At 33.5% G+C, this 26065-nt stretch overlaps 1 protein-coding gene across 1 annotated transcript in view; it reads left to right on the top strand.

Annotated features, from left to right (window-relative positions):
- Positions 1-26065, top strand: part of SEC23A (SEC23 homolog A, COPII coat complex component) — an 88888-nt gene that overhangs the window by 27732 nt on the left and 35091 nt on the right. Inside the window, exons 9-13 of the mRNA XM_051978066.1 lie at positions 4350-4465; positions 8112-8235; positions 11819-11899; positions 13993-14082; positions 16449-16555. Coding sequence (XP_051834026.1) covers positions 4350-4465; positions 8112-8235; positions 11819-11899; positions 13993-14082; positions 16449-16555 — 518 coding nt within the window. The remainder of the gene's footprint in view (positions 1-4349; positions 4466-8111; positions 8236-11818; positions 11900-13992; positions 14083-16448; positions 16556-26065) is intronic.

Below are 26065 nucleotides of genomic sequence, written 5' to 3'. Positions count from 1 at the left end.
CTCCCAGTGTTCTTTCTTTTGGTGTAGCTGCTTCTGCCAATCTTTGATCAATTGAAACGGAATTAGCTCTCTTTATTGAAGAGATCCACTTCCATCAGAATACATCCTCAAACAGTATCATTGTTGAGGTATATAATGATCTCCTGGTTCTGCTCATTTCACTTAGCATTAGTTCATGTAAGTCTTGCCAGTCCTCTCTGTGTTCATCCTGCTGGTCATTCCTTACAGAACAATAATATTCCATAATGTTCATATACCACAATTTACTCAACCATTCTCCAATTGATGGGCATCCATTCATTTTCCAGCTTCTAGCCACTACAAAAAAGGCTGCCACAAACAACAAATAAGGATTTATGAAGTGCCTATTTGCCAGGTAGTATGCTAAGCACGTAACACACATTTACTCATTTGATTTTCATCATTAATCCTGGGAAGTTGGTGCTGTTATTAATCCCTATTTCACAGATTGGGAAACTGAGGCAGGTAGTGATTAAGTAATTTACTCAGGACATCACGGAGCTAATAAATACCTGAATTTGAATTTAGATCTTCCTGTCTCCAGGCCTTGTGTTCTCTATCCATTGGGTTACCCCTATGCATTTGGATCCCAAAGTTTTGGCATGTAGTCATTTTGTAATCATTTTGTTGATAAAATTATTTATTTTTTCTTTGATTGGTTATTTGTCTCACTATTTAGGATTAAATAGTTTCCATTGTAGTTAGAAGCCTTTTTGCAAAAGCTCTTTGTTGGTTTTAATTTTTATTATGTAATGTTCAGTAAAGACAGTGCTTGATATTTCTGAGTGTTAGGTTTTTATTCCATAGCACATGGTCAATTTTTATAAAGGTGTCATCTACAGCTGAGAAATATCTACTTTTCTTTCTGTTCAAGTGCAGTAATTGCCAGAGAGTTATCATAGCTAGTTTTTTTTTTTTTTTTTTTTTATAACTTATCCATAATTTTACTTTGGTTCTTTGGTATTTTATTATTATTTTTTCTTTAAAAAGTTCCAAAAGGGCACATTTCCCTATAATTTTTTAAACTTCTTTAAGTACTTATAGGCTAGGTCATTGGTTGCATATATAGTAAGTACTGATGTAATCTCATCTAATTGATTTCATTATTTGTTTATTAAGTACAATATTTCTCTGCTTCTCTTTTAATCATGTTTTATTTTTATTGTTGCCTGTGTGACATCATGATTGCTATCTTTGCTTCTTGGAATTCTCCCGAATAATAAATTTTAATTGCATTGTTAGTTGCATTTAATAATAAATTTTATTGTAACTCCTTAATCTATCTGAATTTTGGTGTTTCAGATAGACGTCTTGTAAAACATCTTGTTGGATCTACTTTCTAGTTCATTCTGTTTTCTTCTTCTGTCTTAAAATTGAGTTCATCCTACTCACATTCGTGGTTATGTTTGGTAATTGTCATGGTAGGAAATAAGAATACAAGATAACAAGATAAAAAACAAGATTGGCAGGTAGGAGCAAGTCAGATTATGAAGGATTTTGAATGTGTAATGTAAGCTAAACAAGTTTACAGTAATACAACAAAGAAAAGCTAACTTTTGTGATCTTTCAGCAAAAGGTCTACCTAAGAATTGGGACAGTGGCTTAGGAGGGGGTGCCACTGAACATTCCTATGGGAGGAAGATATTATGTAAAGGAAAATGGGGATCTCAGAATGGGTCTTATTTGCCAGGATTTGATGCAGGGGAAATCAAGCATCTAGAAATGGTTGAGGAGAGGAGAGAAAAGAAGGAGGGCATGGATTCCAGCAGGTGAGTGCATAACAGATGGAGAAATGATCATGGTGAGGGCAGAGGGTAAAATTGCAATGTCCACTACGAGGCAATGTTTCTATCTTCATTACTTTCCACATGAATTGATATTTTTAAGGGAGAACATAATTAAAAAAAAAAAAAAGGACAAAGGGTAAGTTATACAAAGAAAATAAATTGTTTGGAAAAGGGAACTTATACTTGATGTTTTAGAACCTTTAATGTCATAAGGAACACAAAGAGGCATAAATAAGAAGGCTTGATACATGTAGGGATGGTGAGGAGGTAAGAAAGGTAGGTTGATTATAGAAGGGAAGAAAGACTGGGAATCTGGAATTAAAGTAAATTAATTAAATTAAAGAAATTGGGAATTAAAGTGAAGTTGTTAATTGTGGGTACAAGGTGCTGACTAAAGTGGTAGAAAAACAACAAAAGGTTTCTAATTTAGAAAAAATAAACTTATTAGAGAAAAGTGGAAGATCTCCAGCCCTTCTGGGTCTGAATGTCTAAGTGCTTGCTTTTACCTTGGATACTCACTACTATCAGAACCTTGAGCACAGAACACTGAAGGTTTGAACTGTCCCTGGAGGGTCTATAATTTAGTGTCTCCAGGCTTTTGGCTTATTTACATGAGCTCATGTTGGCTTCTCTGATGGAGAGACTGTAGGTTCTGACTGTCTTTTTGTTCAGTATTTGACTGAATAGAAGTGTTTACTCTGGATTTCTTGAGAATTATTTAATTTGTTGTTGTTTCTACCTCTTTTCTGGAAAATAGGGCTTTTGTTTGACTTTTCATATTAGCCATTTAAACCAGAAGACCTCATACCCAAATTTAATAACATTCAAAATTCTCAGGGCTGATCACTGCAATCTAGGAATTTAGGAAAACATTGGTATTAGATTTCTTCTAAATTTGATGATTATTTTAACTGGAAGGAGAAGGAATAGTTTTTCTAGTGTTATCCCAGAATGTGGAAAGAAAGCTTCATATTTAAGTTAATATTTTAAAATAATGCCCACAATAATGTGTATATGTATATATATACACATATATTTCTATGGTTGTTATATAAATATTTAAGTGGAAATCAGAAATTCAAAATCTTTATAACTTGTATTTGACACTAGTGCATGTTAATATTATTAATATAAGATTTTGAATTTATCAAATCCTTTAGAGTGCTTAGCTGTTGCATTTCTAGAACTTGTAATAAAGACTTTTTTCTTTGTGTTAATAACAATCTGAAGGCGGAGCAGAAAAATGTTAGCTCATAGAAGTTTATGTTCTTTAGTTACTAATAAGATTCTTTAGCAGTTTCCTCTAATGGAAACACTTAAAAGTAGAGTGGGAAATACTTTATTTTTAAATTAGAAAAAGCTGCATTTAATTCATCTTCCATTTACTTTACATTTTACTTTGACATTGATATCAGATACTGATTGGGAAAGAAGCTCTTTTTAAATTGCTCCTGTATCTATACTTGCAGAAACTTGAACAGTTTCATTTCTTTCTGACTGTGCTTTTGCTTCTGAGCCTGTTTTACCTGCTTGCCTGCTCGCCCTTCTCTAGAACCTGACCTGCTCCACATTTTCTGTCTCAGAATTTCTCCCTTGTTTTTGACAAATTTTGATAACTCTTTTGCCTCTCATTGGATCCAGTTATTCTTTGCTGCAGGTAAAATAGACTAAAGTGGACGTATTATTTGCTTTCTGCTATGCCTTAAAATACCAGTTATTTTGCTTCTCTTTGGTGGTCAGTTATTTTTCACTTGTGTTCACCTTCAGATGATCCATTTGCTTTTCCAAGTCATTTTACAGATGATGAAAGAGAGGCAAATAGGATTTAAGTGACTTGCCCAGGATCACATGGCTAGTAAATATCTGAGGCTGGATTTGAACCAGGAAGATGAGAATTCCTGACTCCAGGCCTTACACTGCATCTTCTGTGCCATCTAGCTGCCTCCCATTAAACCTGTCTCAACCCCTGGATTCTTTCCAGTTAAGATTTAGAATCTTTAAACCAAAAGGGATCTCACAGATTAATTCAGCCTCATTTTATGGTTGATGAAACAGAATTGGGACCAGAACTCAAGTAATATATTTCAATGCTTTTTTTACTCCACCATTTAGATTTTATCATAGAAGGCTCTATGTGAAAAGTAAATTGGAGTTACAGAAATGATCATAATATTTTATAATATATTTATGGAAGTAAAAATTATATCAAATGCAAAAAACATATCTCTGATACACTGCCTGAATTTTCATAGAATCATAAGTTTAAAGTTACGAAGGACCCTAGAAGCCATATAGTCCAGCCTTCTCATTTTACATACTAGAAAACTAGATCCCAGAGAAGTTTTTTGATTTATTCAAGGTCCCATGGGTCCTAAGTGACAGATGAATTTTTTTGAACCTAGATCCTCTGATTCCCAATCCAATGCTTTTGTTCCATGTCACACTATCCACATTTTGCCCAGGCTTTGAATATAATATACACAGATATATATATGACTATATATACTGTTTTGATTAAATTTTTTAAAATTTTGTCTTTAGCATTTTGAAGCTTTGGCTAATCGAGCTGCTACAACTGGTCATGTTATTGATATTTATGCATGTGCACTGGATCAGACTGGTCTTTTGGAAATGAAGTGCTGTCCTAATCTCACTGGGTATGTATCTAGAATCTGAAACCCACTGTAGAGTCTTGAAATAATGGAAGTGAGCCAAAAAAACAAGTTATAGAAGTCTTTTGGAAGAAAACTAATTATGACCTTTCTCCATTTATTTTATTTGAATTTTCATATAATTCTTAACTTGAATTTCAGCTAAGAGTTTTAATCTAAGTTCTAAGGTTTTTCTGTTATCAGTTATTGCAAGTCAGTTTCAATTTTTTTGGTAGTGATAACTAGGTAGCTTTGGAGATGTATCCTAGACATAGAAATAATTGGGTATAATAGAATTTGATTTAAAATATTTCATAATATTAGATCAGGACTGTATGTACTTATATTTTGTAATAAAAATATAAATAGTTCAATTAAAAATAAGAAAACTAAACAATTAATCTCCATAGAACAATAAAATGGTAAAAGTATGTCTACTGCGCTATTTACTTGTCATTTTATGTTGTATAATTATTTTCTTACTAATCTTAGGAGACACTCTTTCAAAATTTGGCTTATATAATCTGTGACTCCAACCCCAAATGGTCCTATGTAGGCTGTCAGAATATTTGTTACAACTAGCTGCAGTTTGATTGTTCACATTAAACCTCCCTGGGCTAAAATTTTCTTATAATTAAAATGTTTATTTCTCAGATCTTTTCTAGTTTTAAAAAAGTTCTTATACTGTTTCGATAGGTGTTCATTGTTAGCTGTTTATGTGTTTACATGAATTTGTAATTTCATTGATATAGATGTTCTTTTCAGTGGTGTGGATTGAAACTAATTTTAACCTGCCCTTTTTGCATTACTTGAGACTTGCATGAGTCTACTTAACATTTCTCAAGGATAACATTAGAGCACATAGATAATCCATTAGTTATTGCTTGTTTTTGCCATGTGACAAGCTCATTTAAAAAATTATTATACATTTTTTGATGGCATTCTTTCCTCTTGTCTTTTTTTTTCCTTTGGGGGAGTATTTCTTTATTTGTTATGTTTTACCATGTGCTCATTTTCATTGAAGTATCTCTCCATTGTTCTTGTATGATACTTACTGTTAGTTCTTTGGGTATTGTATGGTTCTATGACTCATACATACATATTCATACATAGAAATTACAAAACATTTTGTGATTAAAGCTAATCCATCTTACTCTCCTTTTCTTGGTTAATCCTGTGCCTAACTTGTCTACCTAAGTTACATGATGGACATGTTCTTTTCATCTAACTGAGTAACTCTTTTCATATAATGAGCAGATAGTGTCCATCCATTTGATTTTTCCTGTGTGGATAAAAGGCTAAAACTCTTTAGAGAGATTGCATATTTTGTCTAGGAGGCATAACAAAATTCTGGGACTTGATAGAAGCAACATTGTGTTATCTACAACAGTAGACTGAATAGTTTTTGTCATAGGAATAGAGATAATGATTTTGACCTGTAATTTTATTAATACAAGAGACTCCAAAGCAGGTTGTCATTTTCTAAGAGAGTTGTCTGAACACTTACGGTTAAATGCTTTGCCTAGGTTCACAGCCTATGTCAGAGATAATGGGTTTGAACCCAGGTCTTCATGGCTTCCAGCTCTAAGACCAGCACTTTATCTAGAGGTAGCCAAGTAGTATAGTGAATAGACTGTTTCACTGAGCTTCAGGAGAGCCAGTTAAAATCCTGTCTCAAATACTTAGTAGCTGTGTGCCACTGGGCAAGTCATTTAATTTCTCTCAGTCTCAGTTTCTTTATTTGTGAAAATGTGATTGTAAAGGCATTTTCCTTACTGGATTGTTGTGAGGAGTAAGGGAGATAACATATAAAGTACTTTACAAGCATTAAATGTTAACTATCATCATTATGATCTTCTCTACTCTTTCCCTACCTTTGTTATACCCATTTATGCTGATTTTTTTTGTGGTACTTGAAAGGGTATAAAGCACTTAACATGCTTAAATCATTCAATTTTAATTCTTTGATATAAATTATTACAAGTGTTGTTATCCCAGTTTTGCTGGTGGGAATGTTGATGATCCTCTGATCCTCCGAAGATGTTTGGACTTGTCTATGGATGGCTATAATTTAAAAAAAAATTACAAGATTTAGAAGTTCACATAGTTTTAAATTTTAACAGTCTTCTTTATTTTCATCAATGTCTACACATTTAATGTACGCATTAATGTATGCAGTTTTAAAAATTGTTATAAAATAGAAGTCATTTGTAGTAGAGTCATAGAATTTAGAACTGGAAAATACTTTAGTGATCATCTAGTGAAACTGCCTCCTTTTATAAATAAAGAAACTGATAGGTAATTTGGTAACTTTTTTAAGCACCAGAAATCTTTTAGGGATTATAACTACATAAGAAGAGAAATTGCCTTTAAGACAATATTATAGTTAGGAAATTTTTGTTTTAACTAAATACCAAATGCTAGCTAATGTGCAAAGGAGCGAGCAGTCAGTAAGTTCACGAATTGCCAATTCAGCCTTCTGTTGTCAAGAATAATTGTTTATTCTGCATTGATTTTTACTTATTGATATTTAGCTATATTTGATCAGTTATTTATTCATGTGAAATTTAAGACTTGTTACATTCCAACTTCTGCTTATCTATTCTGTTATCCTTGAACTCATCATATGGCCCACCTGATTTTTTTTTGGTCAGTTATATGAAATATAAGTCTCATTTATTAATGTTAGTAAACAAGGCTAGCATCTTCTCTTAAATCAGTTAGTTGGTCTTAATAGTAGTTACTCTTTACTATTATCTGAGCACTATCATACAGTAAGTACAAAGAGTGCTGGACATGATATCAGATAATCTGTGTTCATATCCTTTTCTCTAACTCTTAATAGCTCTGGGACTTTGGACAATTCTATGAGCTTCAGTTTCCTTATCTTGGATGATGTCTTTTTTTTTTTTTTTTTTTTTTTTGCTGAGGCAATTGGGGTTAAATGATTTGCCCAAGGTCACACAGGAAGTGTTAAGTGGCTGAGATCAGATTTGAACTCAGCTCTTCCTGATGTCAGGGTTGGTGCTCTATCCACTGTGCCACCTAGCTGCTCCACTCAGTTTTATCTTTAAAATTGGGATATATTTTTACTGTTTGCTTCATTATGTTGTTTGAAGAAAGAACTTTGTAAAGCTCAAAATAATGTATATAAATTTAAACTGCAATCATTTTTGTTAGGATAATTAATGATGATACTTCTAAAGACAGATGGTATTTCCAAAACTGAAGCTTAAAAAAGATTTTTTTTTTGTATTTATCACCTTTGTTTTGATGAACTCTCCAAAGACCTACTTTAATACATTGTATAATACTTGTTTACACTTAGTATAGTGCCTGACATATAGAGGGTATTTAAGGAATGTTTATTGATTGACTGCCTTATTTGTTTGGTGACTATATTCTTTAAAAATACATATTTTAGAAAAAGTATAAGAGATTCTGGTTCTCAGCTTGCTCATCTGTAAAATGGAAGCTTTAGGCTAAATAATATCTAAAGTCCTTTTTGTTTTATAGTGTATAAGTTAGTGAATAGTAATTTAATCTTTTGTTTTTAAGGTGAATCCTGAACTTTTATAATTTCATTCAATTATGGCATATGTTGTTTCAGTAAATATGCTTCTTATAGTGCTTTTTTGGTCTTTTCACTCAGAGGTTACATGGTAATGGGAGATTCTTTCAATACTTCCTTATTCAAGCAGACCTTTCAAAGAGTCTTTACCAAAGATATGCAAGGACAATTTAAAATGGGCTTTGGAGGCACATTAGAAATAAAGGTAAGCTAAAACCACCAGCAAACATTATATATAATGGGGATAAGCTAGAAGCATTTACAGTAAGAACAGGGGTACAATAAGGATGCCCATTATTCAATATTGTACTAGAAATAAAGGTAAGAATGAAAACTGAAGAAATATACATATGTTTCCAAGAAAGGAATCTGATTGATAAAGTTACCTCTTCCACATTATGACTTTTCTCCATCATGGTTTCCAGGGGTCCTCAAACTTTTTAAATAGGGGGCCCGGACTATAGTAAAAACAAAAACTTTGTTTTGTGGGCCTTTAAATAAAGAAACTTCATTGCCCTGGGTGAGGGAGATAAATGTCCTTAGCTGCTGCATCTGGCCTGCGGGCTGTAGTTTGACATATGATGGGTTGATATAAGAAATTAAATGGGAATTTTTGGGAAGTTTTTGCAGAAGTTATAGATGATACACAAAGTCCAGCAGACTACACAAAAAACATTCAGAAGCTCAGAAATGCATAAAATGTATGTATAGTATATGATAAATATCAAAATTATTTTATAATGTCAATGTATTTTATTTATTATGTATATCACAGTGATTCTCTGATAGGAAAGGAAGGCCCAAAAATTTCACATAGATTTTCTAGTTTGCCTACTTAACCCTTGCATTGTGGAAAGGATAACATACTATTTTGAAATATCATTTTTTAAAAAAGTATATAATTTGAAAAAAATTCCAAATTTATTACTCTAGAGGGATTTTAGAAATTGTTTAAAAAAATCTCTCATTAAAAACATAATTACATATTAAGGGAATTTTTCTTTGCTTTGACCCCAAATCTACTTTTCTCGAACTCATTCATTGTTATAATTCTACCTTATAAAGCTAAGATGAACAAGTCTAACTTCTTTTCCACATTACAGTCCTTCAGATACATATGACAGATTAATCTCAGAGGGAGTGATTATCCTAACTGGATATGCTTTTTAATTTATTAATGTACTTTCTAAATTGTAGTGCCCTGAACTGAATGCAAGACTCAAGATAACGATATTTCTGTAGTTTTATACTATGTCTTTATGGCAATCTGACATCATGCTCGACACTACAGAATAAAGATGTAAATGACACAGCCCCTGATGGCAAATAGACTAAAATCTAATAATAATAAGTTATATATACAAAAATCTATGGTATAAGTTAGAACTTGGTAAGTAGAGAAAAGAGAACCAAAGTAATAAAATGAGAAACTTAAATGAGAAATTGTTTTTGGTTGGGAGAGGTCAAAGAAGCTTTCACTGGAGAGGCAATTCCTGAGTATGGTCTTTAAAGGAAGGAATTTTTCAATAGGAAGAACTCTGGATTGCTTTTATTCAGTAATGGGAGAATAGTATACACAGATATAATATTTAGAAAAGGTCAGGATAAGAATAGGACAATGAAAAATTTGGTTTTTCTGGGCTGAAGATAATTTGAAAGCAAATAGTATGAAATAGAAGAAACATTAAAGCCAGTTGATGGATGGCCCTGAATAGTAGGTTGAAGAATTTGCATTGTATTTAATAAGCAATGAGGAGCTGCCTCTGGTGGTTTTTGATCAGGAGAATAAAGTAATTAGACATATACATTATTATTCAATGCAGCAGATACTGTGCTAGGTGCTTTGGATTCATACACAAAACTAAAACAGTCCCTTTTCTTAAAGGACTTTTATTGGAGGAATTAAATACTATGTGTGTGTGTGTGTGTGTGTGTGTGTGTATGTATATGTTTTATTGGATACACAAATGCAGTATATTTGTATGTGTGTGTATGTATGTGTATGTGTGTATGTATATATTTTATTGGAGGGATTAAATATAGTATATTTGTGTGTGTGTGTGTGTGTGTATGTATGTGTGTATGTATATATTTTATTGGAGGAATTAAATATAGTATATTTGTGTGTGTGTGTGTATGTATGTGTTTATGTATGTTTTATTAGAGGAATTAAATACAGTATATTTGTGTGTGTGTGTGTGTGTGTGTGTGTGTGTGTGTGTGTGTGTGTGTGAATAATTTCCAGAGGGGAGGGCCAGAGCAGCTATTTCTAGGAGAAGCTTTTGGGGGGAGATGGCCCTTAAGGTAAATTTTGAAAGAAGCTATGAATTATTTGAGATGGAAGGAAAAGAGGTAGTGTATTCCAAATATGAGTTATGGCCTATACAAATCATAGACACTAGAGACAGAATGTAAAAGGAACAGCAAACAGTCCATTTTGACAGAATGGAGAATTTTTTTAACAGAGTAATGTATTGGAAATGTAGACTGGAGCCAGATTGTGACAAGTTTTTTAAATCCAGTAGAAGAATTTGTATTTGATCTTAGAAAACAGTGTGCCACTAAAATTTGTCATGTGGAAGGGTGACATGATCAAATGATGTGCTTTAGAAATCTAAATTTGGCAATTATCTGTGTACCAGGAGGATTGGAGAAGAGGACTCCGGAGAATGTTGCAATAGTCAGGGTGATAAGAGTCTGAACCAGAGTGGTAAGGGTCTAGCTTCTTCCCTGAACTCCATTGGACTTCTCAAGTGAATGAATTGCTAATGTGATTTGATTGCGTCTTAATCCAAAAATAACAGCATTATACAAAAATTGGGGGATAAATGAGATTTTTCCTTGTGGGTGTAAAGTTAGACAACTGATTGAATAATGAGGGATAGGAGTGAGCATGGAATCACGCAGGGATGATAGAGAAATTAGGAAGAGGGTAGGATTTTGGAGAAAACATAATGGATTATGTTTTAGATTTAAGGTGCTTATGGAGCATCCAATTGGATTTGTTCAAGTATGTGGTTGGTGATGTGGGAATGGAGTCCATTGAGAGACTAAGGCTGTATATGGGAACAATTTAGAGAGAAGTAATAGTTGAGTCCATGAGATTCATGGACTACTAATGAGAGTGTAGAGAGAAAAGAAAAATGTGTCATGGATAAAACTCTAAGCTGTAAATTAGAGGCATTCCCCCATCTTATAGGGATTAATGGTTCTGAAAAGAAAACTGGAAAGGACAAGTTTGACAGGTAGGAAGAGAATTGGCATAGGAATATTAGCTTTGGCAACTTTCTGAAGGCTAAATTGGAGGAGAGAATATCATTCGGAAGCTATTACAATCTTGATAGAAGATAATAAGACCTAAGACTTGTGATAGGTAAAGGGGAGTAGCCAGGTGAAAGAGATAGAGATAGAATTGATAAGATTCATTAGTTACTTTGATACGGGGTGAAAAAACACTTAGAAGTATTTCTTAGGTTTCAGGCTTATATTCTTAGGAGAACAGTGGCATCATCAATAGAAAGAGGAAAAGTAGGAAGACGGAGAAGTTTGAGACAACATGCTTTTATGTTTGATTTGGGACATACATGAATCATGTCAGCTGTACATTCTGGTGGAGATGTCCAGTAGACAGTTAAAAATACAGGACTGTAGAACTTGGGCCAGTGATAATGCTTTAGAAATCCTCTACATAGAAGTGCCAGTTGATAATTTTTTCTCAGAGTAAAATAAAAAAATTAAATATTGTTTAATGTTACCCACATTTCAGCATATCATTTGCTTTTTTGCAGACCTCGAGGGAAATAAAGATTTCAGGAGCAATTGGACCCTGTGTGTCTCTCAATTCTAAGGGACCCTGTGTGTCAGAAAATGTAAGTTAGCTTTGAAATAGAAAACATAACTAACTCTTGAGTCTTAAGTAATTTGGCAAAGATCAAAGGTTGTCTCTTAAATCTGTGTGAAGTGACAAGACTACTATTGTACATTTTGTATCAACTGCAATAGAATGTACTTATATAGCATTCCTTTTGTCCTCCTGCTTAGGTGGTAATGCATTAGATTCTAGAAATAGGAGTGCAAGGATTTTCTTATTAATTACATGGACAGAGAGAGAGAGGTGAATTTTAAAGCCAGGGGACCTGGGTTTAAGTTTCAGCTCTGTTTCTTACTTGCCTGTCCTTGGATAAATCACTTAACCTTTCTGGGACTCAGTTTACTTCTCTCTAAAAGCCAAATGACTTCTTGAGTAACTTAACCCCTTTCTACTTATGTTCTTATGGCATTTATGAATGCTTACTGCTGTATTCTCCTCTTCCTTTATAAGAATGCGTTTTCAGTCACATTTCTTTTGAAAGTCACCTCAGCATGCCAGAAGAATCGGAATTGTCAGCTTGGTATCCTACTTTTCAAAGATTGCTAACTCTTAACTGAAATAATTTAGATTTATGAATGGTATGAAATTGATTTTAAACAAGTTTTGATTTTTTATCAATTTAGCCAAATTTGATGAATTTGAATTTTATTTCCCATTTTCTAGTAGGGATGATAATGAATGATAAAATGGCTCAAATCAGGCAGAAGAAGAGAAGTAACTTCAGAGTACATAATTGATTTCTAAGTAATTGAAATTAGGCATTAAGCTGTTTTACATTTAGTCTGCTCTATGGACGTCTCCATGATAGACATTGGAGATGCAAAGATCATCAATGCTTTCAAGTAGCTTACATTGTATTGGAGGATACAACATTTCCATAGGGTATAATTAGAGAAGAGAGAGAACATTAACAATTTGGGGAATTAGGGAAGGAAGGCCTGTTACTGAGTGATCTCCATGAAGTCCAAGTTAAACTATATGTCAAGAACTTGAAACCTTTTTTGAGTAGCGTGCCAACAGTTTCCCATGAAAGTGAGATTTACTCTATTATATATTCCTATTCCAGTTTGTCTGAATGTCCACATACTCCTTGAACACTAGATTGTTTAGGGTTAAACATTTTGTTTTTATAAATGAATGATTATAATTGCTCCTTGAAATATTGCTTGTAAAGAACACATTGGAATGCATATTATGCCAATAATTCCTGTAGAAGTTGCCATAATTACTTATAAAATGTTTTTAACTTATAAAAGTTATTACTTATAAAATATGCCTTACTGCATATTCTTTTTATATTATCTGAATACATTGTACCTAGTTTCTGCTATCTGAAGTTGGCAGTGTTTTTGCTTGTGTTTTTGAAATAAAGTATTTGAAGGTTATGTGTAAATCTTCTGACAAACATTTTTGTTTTTGTTTTTTAATTGAAGTTTTTTATTTTCAAAACATATGCACAGATAATTTTTTCAACATTGATCCTTAAAAAACCTTGTGTTCCAATTTTCCCCTTTCTTCCCTCCACCCTCTCCCCTAGATGGCATATAATCCAATATGTTAAAATATTGTTGGTAAAATATATGTTAAATAAAATAGGCATTACATATTTATTCAATTATCTTTCTGCACAAGAAAAATCAGATTAAAAAAATGAGAAAGAAAATAAAATTCGAGCAAACCACAACAAAAAAAGTAAAATGCTATCTTGTAATCCACCCTCAATTCCCACAGTCCTGGATGTAGATGGTTGTCATCATCACAAGATCATTGAAACAGGTCTGAATCATCCCATTGTTGAAAAGAGCCATGTCCATTCTGATAAACTTCTTATGTAAAATTCTGAAACATTTTTCAGGTTTATCATGTGAAAAGTATTTTGCTTGTTTTATAATATAATCAACTGAGTGCAGTAGAGTTTAATGTACTCCTATAGTCCACTGAATTTTAAACATTTTTTTACATCGTGATTTTTTTAGAATGAATTATATGTCCATCTTTGGATGTTTATGGTTATGATATAACTTAGTATGCACTTTATTATTACATAATATTTATTCTTGTTTTTAAGCTTATTATGTGTTATACTTATAGGAAATAGGAACAGGTGGCACCTGCCAATGGAAAATATGTGGACTCAATCCTAATACAACTTTAGCTCTGTATTTTGAAGTTGTCAACCAGGTATGATTTTCTGTTTTTTAATAATGGAAAATTTTTAAAAAATATCCTGTTGACCTGAGAAGATTCTTAATACTTTATATTTTCTTCCCTATGGTGAATAATGGAATTATATGACAAGTTATCTCTCTTTTATAAATCTTAGTTTCTTCATGTAGTTTAGTAACATAATATATTAATAATTTAATTTGTAGAACTCATTAATCTTTACAAAGGATTTCATTTACATGCTAAAAGGAGTTCCTCAAGGGAATTGAAATCTTTTGATCTTTTGAAGATCTTTCCCATTCTAAAAGGCTATTTTATGATTTTTTTGATTCTTGGATCTTTCTAAATTTCTGATATGAATACAGTGTATTCATGAATATCAGTGTAGTTACTTCACTGGGGCAGATTGCAATTCTTTTTTTTGCCTATGTAATTTTTGTCCATTTCTCCTCCTAAATCTTCCATAGAGGATCTAGATAACCAGTGCAGTACTTTTTGCTCACATACTATTGATGGTAATATCCTACATCCTATTTGGTTGCATCATTCATATCTGTATTGCCCTCTGGGTCTCCTAAAATTGTTACTCTTTGGAAATTATGGTGTTAGGTGATTTGTGGCCTTTGTAGCATCATCAGGAGTATTAAAAAAGAGTTTTTGTGTGAGGAAACAAATTAAGATTGTTCAAAGTGCTCCAAAATTTCTCAAATGCAATTCAGCCTTCTTTCTTCCTCTTACGAATTGATCTCAATTTACCTATAACATAACCAAATGCTGTTCACATCCTTTTCAGAGCATTTAAACATAAATTATATTATTTGATCCTCTTATAACTATCCTGTAAGTTTATCAGGGTGGGTGTGATTGCCTTCATTTTATAGGCAGGAAATTAGCACTGAGAGCAATGAAATGATTTTATCCAAGGTCATGAAGTGAGGAGTGGGGCCAGCCTTAGGATTTAGATCTTCTAAATCTTAAGTCAATGCTCTTTCCATGGTATTTCCTTTTTCTTTGAAGAAACCTCTTGAAAGACATGTTATTTCTTCTTTAAAGACTTATTTAGTGCTGATGTCCTTGAACTTAAGATAATACAGCATGTGATCTGCAGATCAAATGGTTGAATTATGCAATATCATTTTGGGAGATGACTGTAATTAGTTTTTACTTAAAGTATGCTATGTATGTACCATCGTCAGAATTTTTTTTTTGTCTTAAACATTTTGATTAGAATTTTTAGCTTCTTTTTTTGAATGGGCTACTTGATTTTTGCTTATTTTTCCCATTTTGAATTGGTAGAATCAAGTTAAGATGAATGTTTCCATTTTCATTTTTGTTTAAAATGCATATATATCTTTTATATTTTGATTTTATTATTTGTAATCAGTCCGTATTGATGCTCTACTCTGATGCCTCATGATAGCATGAGGAAGTCTGAATGGTTATTCCAGTAAATTCTGAGAAGATTTTAAATAAGGCTTCTTTATTTATATAATACTCAAAATTTTTTTGCTATACCTTCTGTAGTATTTATCTTCTCTAGGATCGTTGTGGAGTTTAGATATGGTAATATGTATAAAGTACCTTAAAATGATATGTGAATATCTGCTATTAATATTTATATCAAATAAGTAGAGGGGTTTTTTTTTTAAGTTCATAATGATTTACTTAAATGTATATAATCAATAAAACAATATTAGTATATATAGCATGTGATATGTGATAGGGATGTATAGCTATATACATACTGGCATACATATGTACTGACATTGCTTTGTTGATTAAGTACATAATCAAAGCAATATATGTGTCTGTGGGTACAATATTTTGTAGATAGATTATAGTTCAATTTTTGCTCAATTTATATACATGTGGTATTTTTTTATCTTGTTATTTTTCATATAGGACATGTCTTTATTTACAAAGCTTTTTTCTCCTTGTTTATTAGCTGAGCATTGGCAAAATTTTCATGCTTGAACCATCCTCCCAATTCTTTCTTCTGCATTAGAACTTTATTCCTGAATACCAGTCTATCCTGACTGAATTTATCTTCCCACTCTTTTTCTTCATCTTAACTTCTTCATCATTGTCTTTTCTACCCTTTCCTTTTTTCAGTTTTCACTCATCTGATTTTTATTGTGCATACTATTGAATTCACTTTGATAGATTTTCTCTTGCCCTTTATCATTTTTTCTTCCCTTTTCCTCATCTGTTCATTTTTGTATCTGCTTAAATTCCCAATTCCATTTTGTTGGCTCTGCAAAATGATATTCTATAGATTCAATTTAGAATAAATTTTGGCAGCATTTTGTGGTTTGGCAGGATTTTTGTAGATAGATGATAGTTCAATTTTTGCTCAGTCTATATATTCTTTTTAAATTTAGCATAATGCTCCAATTCCTCAAGGTGGACGTGGTGCTATTCAATTTGTGACTCAGTACCAGCATTCAAGTGGACAGAGACGTATCAGAGTAACCACAGTGGCTAGAAAGTAAGTTGGAATTTTTTATTGATTTAACTTAATAGTTTTATAGTTAAAATAACTTTAATTTAATAGTCTAAATTAATATGTTGATCATGCATGTCTCCAAATTGACTTTCCATGCTTTGATGACCTATCCCAGAATAAAACAGGGTGGTTTTTTTTTTTTTTTTTTGATAAACAGCACATGATCTTAGGCAAGTCATTTAACTGCTCTTTGTTTCAGTTTTCTCATCTGTAAAATGGAGCTAAGAGTATCACCCATTTTCTAGGATTGTCATGAAAATAAAATGAGATTATATAATAAGTACTTTATAAATCATAAAGCTCTATTATACATGCTAACAATAATAATGATAATTGTTACTATCTGGGAAGATTTCGACTTGTGACTTCTCTTAGGTCTTAGTTGTTTCTTCCTTGGGGTAAGGAAGTTGGAGTAACTGAAGTTTTTATTTGGCACAAGGTCACAGATATGTATGTCAAAGGCAAGACCTGGCTAAACCAGCCCTCTTTTACACTGTCACACTGTTCTTTATTATAACATGATCTTTAACCCAAGCATTCATTTATCAACCTAGCATTTTTTGTCTGCATGTAAGGCCACATTTTTAATTGTATTTGCTTTCTTCATGACTTTTTGATGCATTATGATCCATAAGTGTGTTTAACATTTTTGTTGTGTTGCATTGATGAGAACTTCTTTGTCTCCTGGGACAACATAACTATTTCTGCATTCTTCATTTGAATTTGAAAAAAATATATGTATTTCCTATTTTTTTCTGTTAATTTTTTTCATCTATTTATCAAATCTAGTTTTTTTAAGCATCTCCCTCTGAGTTTGATTTGATAATTAATTCAATTAACAAAATAGTTAGTGTGTCTGATTGCTGATGTATTAAATCTATCAGTTAATAAATGTTAATACATCTACTCTATGCCAGATACTGTATTCTAGGACCAAGAAATATAAATATGATGAATGAAAAAATCCCTACTCATAAAGAGTTTACATACTAATGGGGGAAACAGCAAGGATGTATATAAAGACATATAAAATGTAAAGAAATTAAATATAAACAAATATAAAGTAATTCAATATATAATAGTTTGTGTTCAGGAGTCATTTTTTCCTCCTTTCTCTGTGACATTCTGTAGAGGGTCGGAACTCTGGAGATGTATACTTGAAACAAGGATACTTACAACAAGGTGTTAACTCAGTGTGATTGATGAGATGGTGGTTCTTTAGTTTATATACTTAGTACTTAGTGTGGTGATGAAATGGTTCTCTAGTTCACACATCCTCAGTATGCTGTAATGATGTAATTGCAATAGGGTAAGGGCTGAGAGAACTGGGGACATAGTCAGTCAGAGTCAGTGACTCAGAGTGAACAGACTGTGAAGGAGACAATAAAGACTTTAGACTCTATACCTGATTATCCTGGTGGTGACTATCCTGCTGAGACCAAGGCCTGTCTGGAGAACCTCCAGAAACAGCCCGGACATTACATTTTGGCGCCCAACGTGGGGCACTGAAAGAAGCACACTACATTTTGAGGCTCTGGTTGTAAGACCTACACTCAGCAGTTTGACTGACTTAATTGTAAGTTTAGTGGAGAAGTCCCTATAGCCCGGAAATGGGGTGAGTAAACTAGTCACTTTCGTTTTTCAGCTGAAATGGGGCAACGACTAAGAAAAGAGCCTTCCCCACCCCAAGAGAAATGTGTAGCAAGCATAGTTAGGTTAATAAAGAAGTAAGGTTTGTTGGTAACTTGGCAGTGGATCATTGGACTCTTAGAAATATTAGAATGCACGTCTCCTTGGTTCTCTGAGGAAGAAAAATTAGAACCAGATTAGTGGAAACTAGTGGGAAAGCATCTATTTGAATGTTATGAAGATAATGGTCCTGATTCAATTCCTGAGGAAACATTCTACATATACAACATAATACAATTGGCTTTAAGGAATCCCACAAGTTTTAAAATAAGGAAAAAGGAGAAAGAGCAGGAGGAGGTTGGTACTGATGAAGAAGCTAAAAAGCATGAAGATTTGGATAAGAAAGTACTTAAGTACAGTGCTGATGAAATTAAGGAGTGTGGTGCTTCTCAGCAGAAGCCTTTGGGCCATTCCCCATCTCATGACCCTCCCCCCTCAATTTCACCTTTATAGGTAGAGAGAGGAGGAGAAGTTTGAGGGACAGTGACACAATCAACACCACCCATGCAGCAGCTTTGTCCACCTCCTATAACATGATTACAAAAGGCATTAATTAAAGCTAAAGATGAAGGACAGGATACATCTGATTTAGAATAGAAAGCATACCCTGTGATTGAACAGAGTTTGACTCTTCAGGTCAAGAAGGAAGAAGATACATTCCTTTTAATTTGGAAATTATCAAAGATCTGAAAAACGCTTGTACTCTTTATAGGTCTACATTGTCTTAACATTAAGATGTTATTAGAGAATTTGGCTTATGAAATCTTAACCCCTAGTGATTGGAAATCTATAGCAAGGACAGTTTTAGAACCTGGACAAAACTTGTAGCTTTCTGAGTGTAGTAACAAAAATACAATATAGAATACAAGCCCAACAAAATAGGCAACCTGGAATTAATATGCCAATTACCTTTGATCAACTAGCAGGTTTAAGTCCTTATGCAGACACTTTAGCGCAGATTAATTTCCTGTAGTATCATATAAGCAAATTGTTTCTGCTGGTATCAAAGCATGGGGCGCCCTCCCAGAAAGACAAGATAGAAGGGAAGCCTTCACAAAAATAGCACAAGGTCCAAATGAACCCTTTGCTGATTTTCTAGGACATCTGCAGATAACAATCATACAAACTATTGGTGAAAATGCAGCAACAGAAATTATGATAAGACAACTTGCTAGAGAAAATGCTAATGAGGTTTCTAGAAGAATTATACTAGGATTACTCAAGAGATGATCCTTTAGCATTGAAGGTGAAATTGAAAGGAAAATTGAAGGTGAAAGGGGATTTTACTCCTTTTATAATAAATAAGACCTTCAAGGAAGGTGTGAATTCACAAAGTTATACAGTTAACTTTGTGAATCTTCCATACTTGTGAATTCCAATGAGGACTTAAATACTTCTTGCTTATATGAGCTCTCTAAAGGTGTGAACACAAGCATTATTGTCTATCAGTTCTACTTAGTACCTTGTTTCTTGTGGCCCATGACATCTCCTTATAGGATTAGATCAATCATACTGAACCATGCTAAATTTGATAATTGTTGTCTCTATCAACTCTAATGACTTGAGAATTTGTAAAGATTCCAACATCTCCCATAAGATGCTGTGCCACAGTGAGCACAAATACCTTTTATACCTAAGCTATGATGAACATGGAAAGATAGTGCCCCTTTTGGCAAGGGATTTCCAGAGAAACTCGTCAATGCTTTCAATGTGGTAAAGTAGGACATCTGAAAGCTCAATGTTAGCATAGAAGACAGGGTGGAAGAACAAGACCAAAACCCTATGTCCAAAATGCAACCTAGGTTTTCATTGGGCATCAGAATGTAGGTTGACTCAGGGAAAAAAACTTTTGGGGCATGATGTAAGCTGATGTTATACCCAGAGAGACTTTAGAAGTTCAGTATCCCAACATGACCAAGAAGCCAAGAAGCAACCTGATGGGGGAAAGAGATTACAATTGGGAGAATAGAGTTGTATGCAGCTAGACTACTGAGATATTCCCTGGAGAGGTGAAATCTGTCCCTGTCCGGCCTATGGATCCTTTGCCTCCAGGCACAGTAGGCTTGACCATTTCACCTCCTGAGAGTGCTTACAAAACAATGTCTATCCATTTACTGATGTAGGAAACTAGGAAATGTGTAGCTAATATCCCAGTCACTAATACAGGTAGACAATGTGTGAGGAGGCTGATCCTCCATCAGGTTTACCTACTAAGCAATTTGGTGATATTTACCCAGATTTTGACTCTCAATAATAGAATCCAGGAATATTCTGGACTGCAGCCATTACAACTGACTATCCTGTGCTCACTATCTATGTAAATGGCATACCATTGAAAGGATTGGTAGATGCTGGTGCAAATCATACATACTGCCATTAGAGGTGCCTGGCCAGTCACTGGCCAAAGATTAAGGCAGATACCTATATGTCTGGCATAGGAGGATCAATAGCAGCTGAAGTTAGGATTATTCCTTTGAGATGGATATTTGAAGGTGAAATTGAAAAGAAAATTGAACATAAAAGGGGATTTTTCTCCTTTTGTAGTAAATAAGATCTCCATCAATCTATGGGGAAGAGATATATTACAACAGTTAGGATTACAATTGAGTACTTCAGCTTTTTAGGCATGGCTGCTATTGAAAGCCTGCCTACACTCTTACCTGTTCCCATTCAATGGAAAACTGATACATCAGTGTGGGTAGAACAGTATCCCTTAAAAAGTGAAAAAATCCAGGCTTTCTTAGATATAGTACAGGAGCAATTTGACCAAGGACACTTACAACCTACTCCAAGTCCTTGGAATTCCTCTGTATTTGTTGTAAAAAAGAAATCTGGAAAATGGAAGAATGTTGATTGATTTAAGAAAAATAAATGAACAGATGGGAACTATGGGAACTCTTCAGCCTAGACTTTCATCTCCTACTCAGTTGCCTAGAGAATGGCCTCTTTGAATTATAGACATTAAGGACTGTTTCTATTCTGTTCCTCTGGATAAGGAAGATATGAAAAGATTTTTCTTTTTAGTATTCAGCTGAGCCTTATAAAAGATATGAATGGACATTTTTGCCACAGGGAATGAAAAATAACCCTGTTATGTGTCAAATATACGCGGCTGCTGCTCTTATTCCTGTAAGAAAAGCATTTCCAAAAGTTATGTTGTTACATTACATAGATGATATCTTGGGGTGTGCACCTGAGGAGTTAACGTTAGAAGCACTTCTACAAAAGACCATAGAAATACTAAGGAACTACAGATTGCATATAGCTCCAGAAAAAATTCAAAGGCTTCTTTTCTTTCTTTTTTTTTTCTTTTTTTTCCTTTTCTTTCTTTCTTTTTTTAATTATAGCTTTTTATTGACCGAACATATGCATGGCTAATTTTTACAACATTGTCCCTTGCACTCATTTCTGTTCCAATTTTTCCCTTTCCTCCCTTTATCCCTCCCCTAGGTGGCAGACAGTCTCATACATGTTAAAGTATATCTTAGATATAATATATGTGTGCAGATCCATCCAATTCTCTTGTTGCACAAAAAAAAAAATTGGATTCAGAAGGTAAAAATAACCTGGGAAGAAAAACAAAAATGCAAGTAGTCCACATTCATTTCCCAGTACTCCTTCTCTGGGTGTAGCTGATTCTGTGCATCATTGATCAGTTGGAATTGAATTGGATCTTCTCTTTGTCGAAGATATCCACTTCCATCAGAATACATCCTCATACAGTATTGTTGTTGAAGTGTATAATAATCTCCTGGATCTACTCATTTCACTTAGCATCAGTTCATGTAAGTTTCTCCAAGCCTCTTTGTATTCATCTTGCTGGTCATTTCTTACAGAAAAATAATATTCCATAACGTTCATATACCACAATTTACCCAACCATTCTCCAATTCATGGGCATCCATTCAATTTCCAGTTTCTAGCCACTACAAAAAGGGCTGCCAAAAACATTGGCACAAACATGTCCCTTTCCCTTATTTAATATCTCTTTGGGATATAAGCCTAGTAATAACACTGCTGGATCAAAAGTTTGATAACTTTTTGGGCATAATTCCAGATTGCTCTCCAGAATGGTTACATTCATTCACAACTCCACCAACAATGCATCAGTGTCCCAGTTTTCCTGCATCCCTTTCTTTTTTTTTTTAATTTAATTTTTATTTAATAATTACTTTATATTGACACTCGTTTCTGTTCCGATTTTTTTTTCCCTCCCTCCCTCCACCCCCTCCCCTAGATGGCAAGCAGTCCTTTATATGTTGGATATGTTGCAGTATATCCTAGATACAATATATGTTTGCAGAACCGAACAGTTCTCTTGTTGCATAGGGAGAATTGGATTCAGAAGGTATAAATAACTCGGGAAGAAAAACAAAAATGCAAATAGTTCACATTCGTTTCCCAGTGTTCTTTCTTTGGGTGTAGCTGCTTTTGTCCGTCATTTATCAATTGAAACTCAGGTCTCTTTGTCAAAGAAATCCACTTCCATCAAAATATGTCCTCATACAATATCGTTGTCGAAGTGTATAATGATCTCCTGGTTCTGCTCATTTCACTTAGCATCAGTTCATGTAAGTCTCTCCAGTCCTCTCTGTATTCATCCTGCTGGTCATTTCTTACAGAACAATAATATTCCATAACATTCATATACCACAATTTACCCAGCCATTCTCCAATTGATGGGCATCCATTCATTTTCCAGTTTCTAGCCACTACAAACAGGGCTGCTACAAACATTTTGGCACATACAGGTCCCTTTCCCTTCTTTAGTATTTCTTTGGGATATAAGCCCAATAGAAACACTGCTGGATCAAAGGGTATGCACAATTTGATAATTTTTTGGGCATAATTCCAGATTGCTCTCCAGAATGGTTGGATTCGTTCACAACTCCACCAACAATGTATCAGTGTCCCAGTTTTCCTGCATCCCTTTCAACATTTGTCATTATCTTTTCCTGTCATCTTAGCCAATCTGACAGTTGTGTACTGGTATCTCAGAGTTTACATCTAACTTTATTTGTGTGGAAAATGTTTTGTAGTTTTGCTCATATAATTCCTGACTTTCCTTTGGCAGATAGATTCCCAAATATTTTATGCTATTGACAGTTATTTTCAATGGAATTTCTTTTGTATCTCTTGATGTTGGATTTTGTTGGTGATGTATAAAAATGCTGAGGATTTATGTGGATTTATTTTGTATCCTGCAACTTTGATAAAGTTATAAATTATTTCTAATAGCTTTTTAGTAGAATCTCTGAGGTTCTCTAAGTATACCATCATATTATCTGCAAAGAGTGATAATTTGGTTTCCTCATTACTATTCTAATTCCTTTAATCTCTTCTCCAACTCTTTTTGTTGAAGCCAGTGTTTATAATACAATATTGAATAGTAATGGTGATAGTGGGCAGCCTTATTTCACTCCTGATCTTATTGGGAATGGTTCCATTTTATCCCCATTATATATGATGCTTACTGACAGTTTTAAATAGATGCTCTTGACTATTTTAAGGAAAAGTCCATTTATTCCTGTACTCTCAAATGTTTTTAGTAAGAATGAATGTGGGATTTTATCAAATGCTTTTTCTGCATCTATTGAGATGATCCTATGATTTTTGTTAATTTGCTTATTGATATAGTCAGTTATGCTAATAGTTTCCTAATATTGAAACAGCCCTGCATTCATGGTATATAAATCCTAATTGGTCATGGCATATTATCCTGGGGATGATTTTCTGTAATCTTTTTGCTAATATTTTATTTAAGATTTTTGCATCAATATTCATTAGGGAGATTGGTCTATAATTTTCTTTCTCTGTTTTCAACCTATGTGGTTTAGGTATCAGTACCATGATGGGGTCATAAGTAGAATTTGTTAGGACTCCTTCAATCCCTATTTTTTTCAAATAGTTTATATAGCATTGGAGTTAATTGTTCTTTAAATGTTTGGTAGAATTCACATGTAAATCCATCTAATCCTAGGAATTTTTTCTTAGGGAGTTGATTAATAGCTTATTCTATTTCTTTTTCTAAAATGAGACTGTTTAACCAATTTACTTCTTCCTCTGCTAATCTGGGCAAGCTGTGTTTTTGGAGGTATTCTTACATTTCATTTAAGTTATCAAATTTATTGGCATAAAGTTGGGCAAACTAACTTCTAATTATTGCTCTCATTTCTTCTTCATTAAGCGTGAGTTCTCCTTTTTCATTTTTAAGACTAATAATTTGATTTCCCACCTTCCTTTTTTTAATCAAATTTACTAAAGGTTTATCTATTTTGTTGTTTTTTTCATAAAACCAACTCTCAGTTTTATTTATTAATTCAATAGTTTTTTTTTTTTTGCTTTGAATTTTATTAATCTCTCCTTTTATTTTTAGGATTTCAAGTTTAGTGTTTGACTGGGGATTTTTAATTTGTTCCTTTTCTAGTTTTTTTAGTTACAAACCCAATTCATTGCCCTTCTCTTTCTCTATTTTATGCAAATAGGCCTCTAGAGATATAAAATTTCCCCTTATTACCGCTTTGCTGCATCCCACACATTTTGGTGTGATGTCTCATTACTGTCATTTTCTTGGATGAAATTATTAATTATGTCTATGATTTGCTGCTTCACCCAGTCATTCTTTAGGATGAGATTATTTAGTTTCCAATTATTTTTTGATCTGTTTTCCCCTGGCTTTTTATTGAATGTAATTTTCATTGCAACGTGATCTGAAAAGGATGCATTTACTATTTCTGCCTTTTTGCATTTGAATTTGAGGTTTTTATATACTAATATATAGTCAGTTTTTATATAGGTTCCATGAATTACTGAGAAGAAAGTGTACTCCTTTCTATCTCTATTTAGATCTCCATAGATATGATAGGTCTCCAAAGATCTATCCTATCTAACTTTTTTAGTATTCTATTTACCTTTTTGACTTCTGTCTTATTTATTTTATGATTTGATATATCTAATTCTGAGAGTGCAAGGTTGAGATCTCCCACTATTACAGTTTTGCTGTCTATTTCTTCTTGCAGCTCTCTTAATTCCTCTTTTAAGAATTTAGATGCTACACCACTTGATGCATATATGTTTAATATTGACATTGCTTCATTATCTATGCTACCCTTAGCAAGATATAGTGCCCTTCCTTATCTCTTTTAATTAGATCAATTTTTACTTTTGCTTGATCTGAGATCAGGATGGCTACCCCTGTTTTTTTGACTTCACCTAAAGCATAGTAGATTCTGCTCCAGCCTTTTACCTTTACTCTGTGTGTATCTCCCTGCTTCAGGTGTGTTTCCTGTAAACAACATATTGTAGGATTCTGGCTTTTAATCCAGTCTGCTAACCACTTCCTCTTTATGGGGGAGTTTATCCCATTCACATTTATGGTTAAAATTACTAATTCTTTATTTCTTGCCATCTTGTTAATCCCTGCTTATGCTTTTCTCCTTACCTTCCTTCCCAGTATTAAACTTGTGAGCACCACTTGCCTTTCATAGCCCTCCCTTTTTAGGATGCCTCCACCCACCTTAGAGTTCCTCCCCTTTTCCTCACAATTTCTGTGTTCCCTTCTGCTTAGCTTATTCTTTCCCTTTTCACTTTTCCTCTCCCACTTTTCAATGAGGTGGGAGAAGTTTTTCTGTAATATTTTACTCTTTAAGCCAATTCTGATGAGAGTCAGATACACACTGTATTCATCTCCCTCCCTTTTTTCCCTTAGATATAATAGGTTTCCTTTGCCTCCTTATGAGGTGTAGTACCCCCACTTTATCCTTTTTCTGGTACAATTTCCTTTCCACCTCTAGTTTCTGTTTT

Source organism: Antechinus flavipes, chromosome 2 (genome assembly GCF_016432865.1).
Source record: "Antechinus flavipes isolate AdamAnt ecotype Samford, QLD, Australia chromosome 2, AdamAnt_v2, whole genome shotgun sequence".
Classification (NCBI taxonomy): Eukaryota; Metazoa; Chordata; class Mammalia; order Dasyuromorphia; family Dasyuridae; genus Antechinus; species Antechinus flavipes.
The sequence above is the reverse complement of the archived record's forward strand: the minus strand, read 5'-3'. Positions and strand labels throughout refer to the sequence as shown.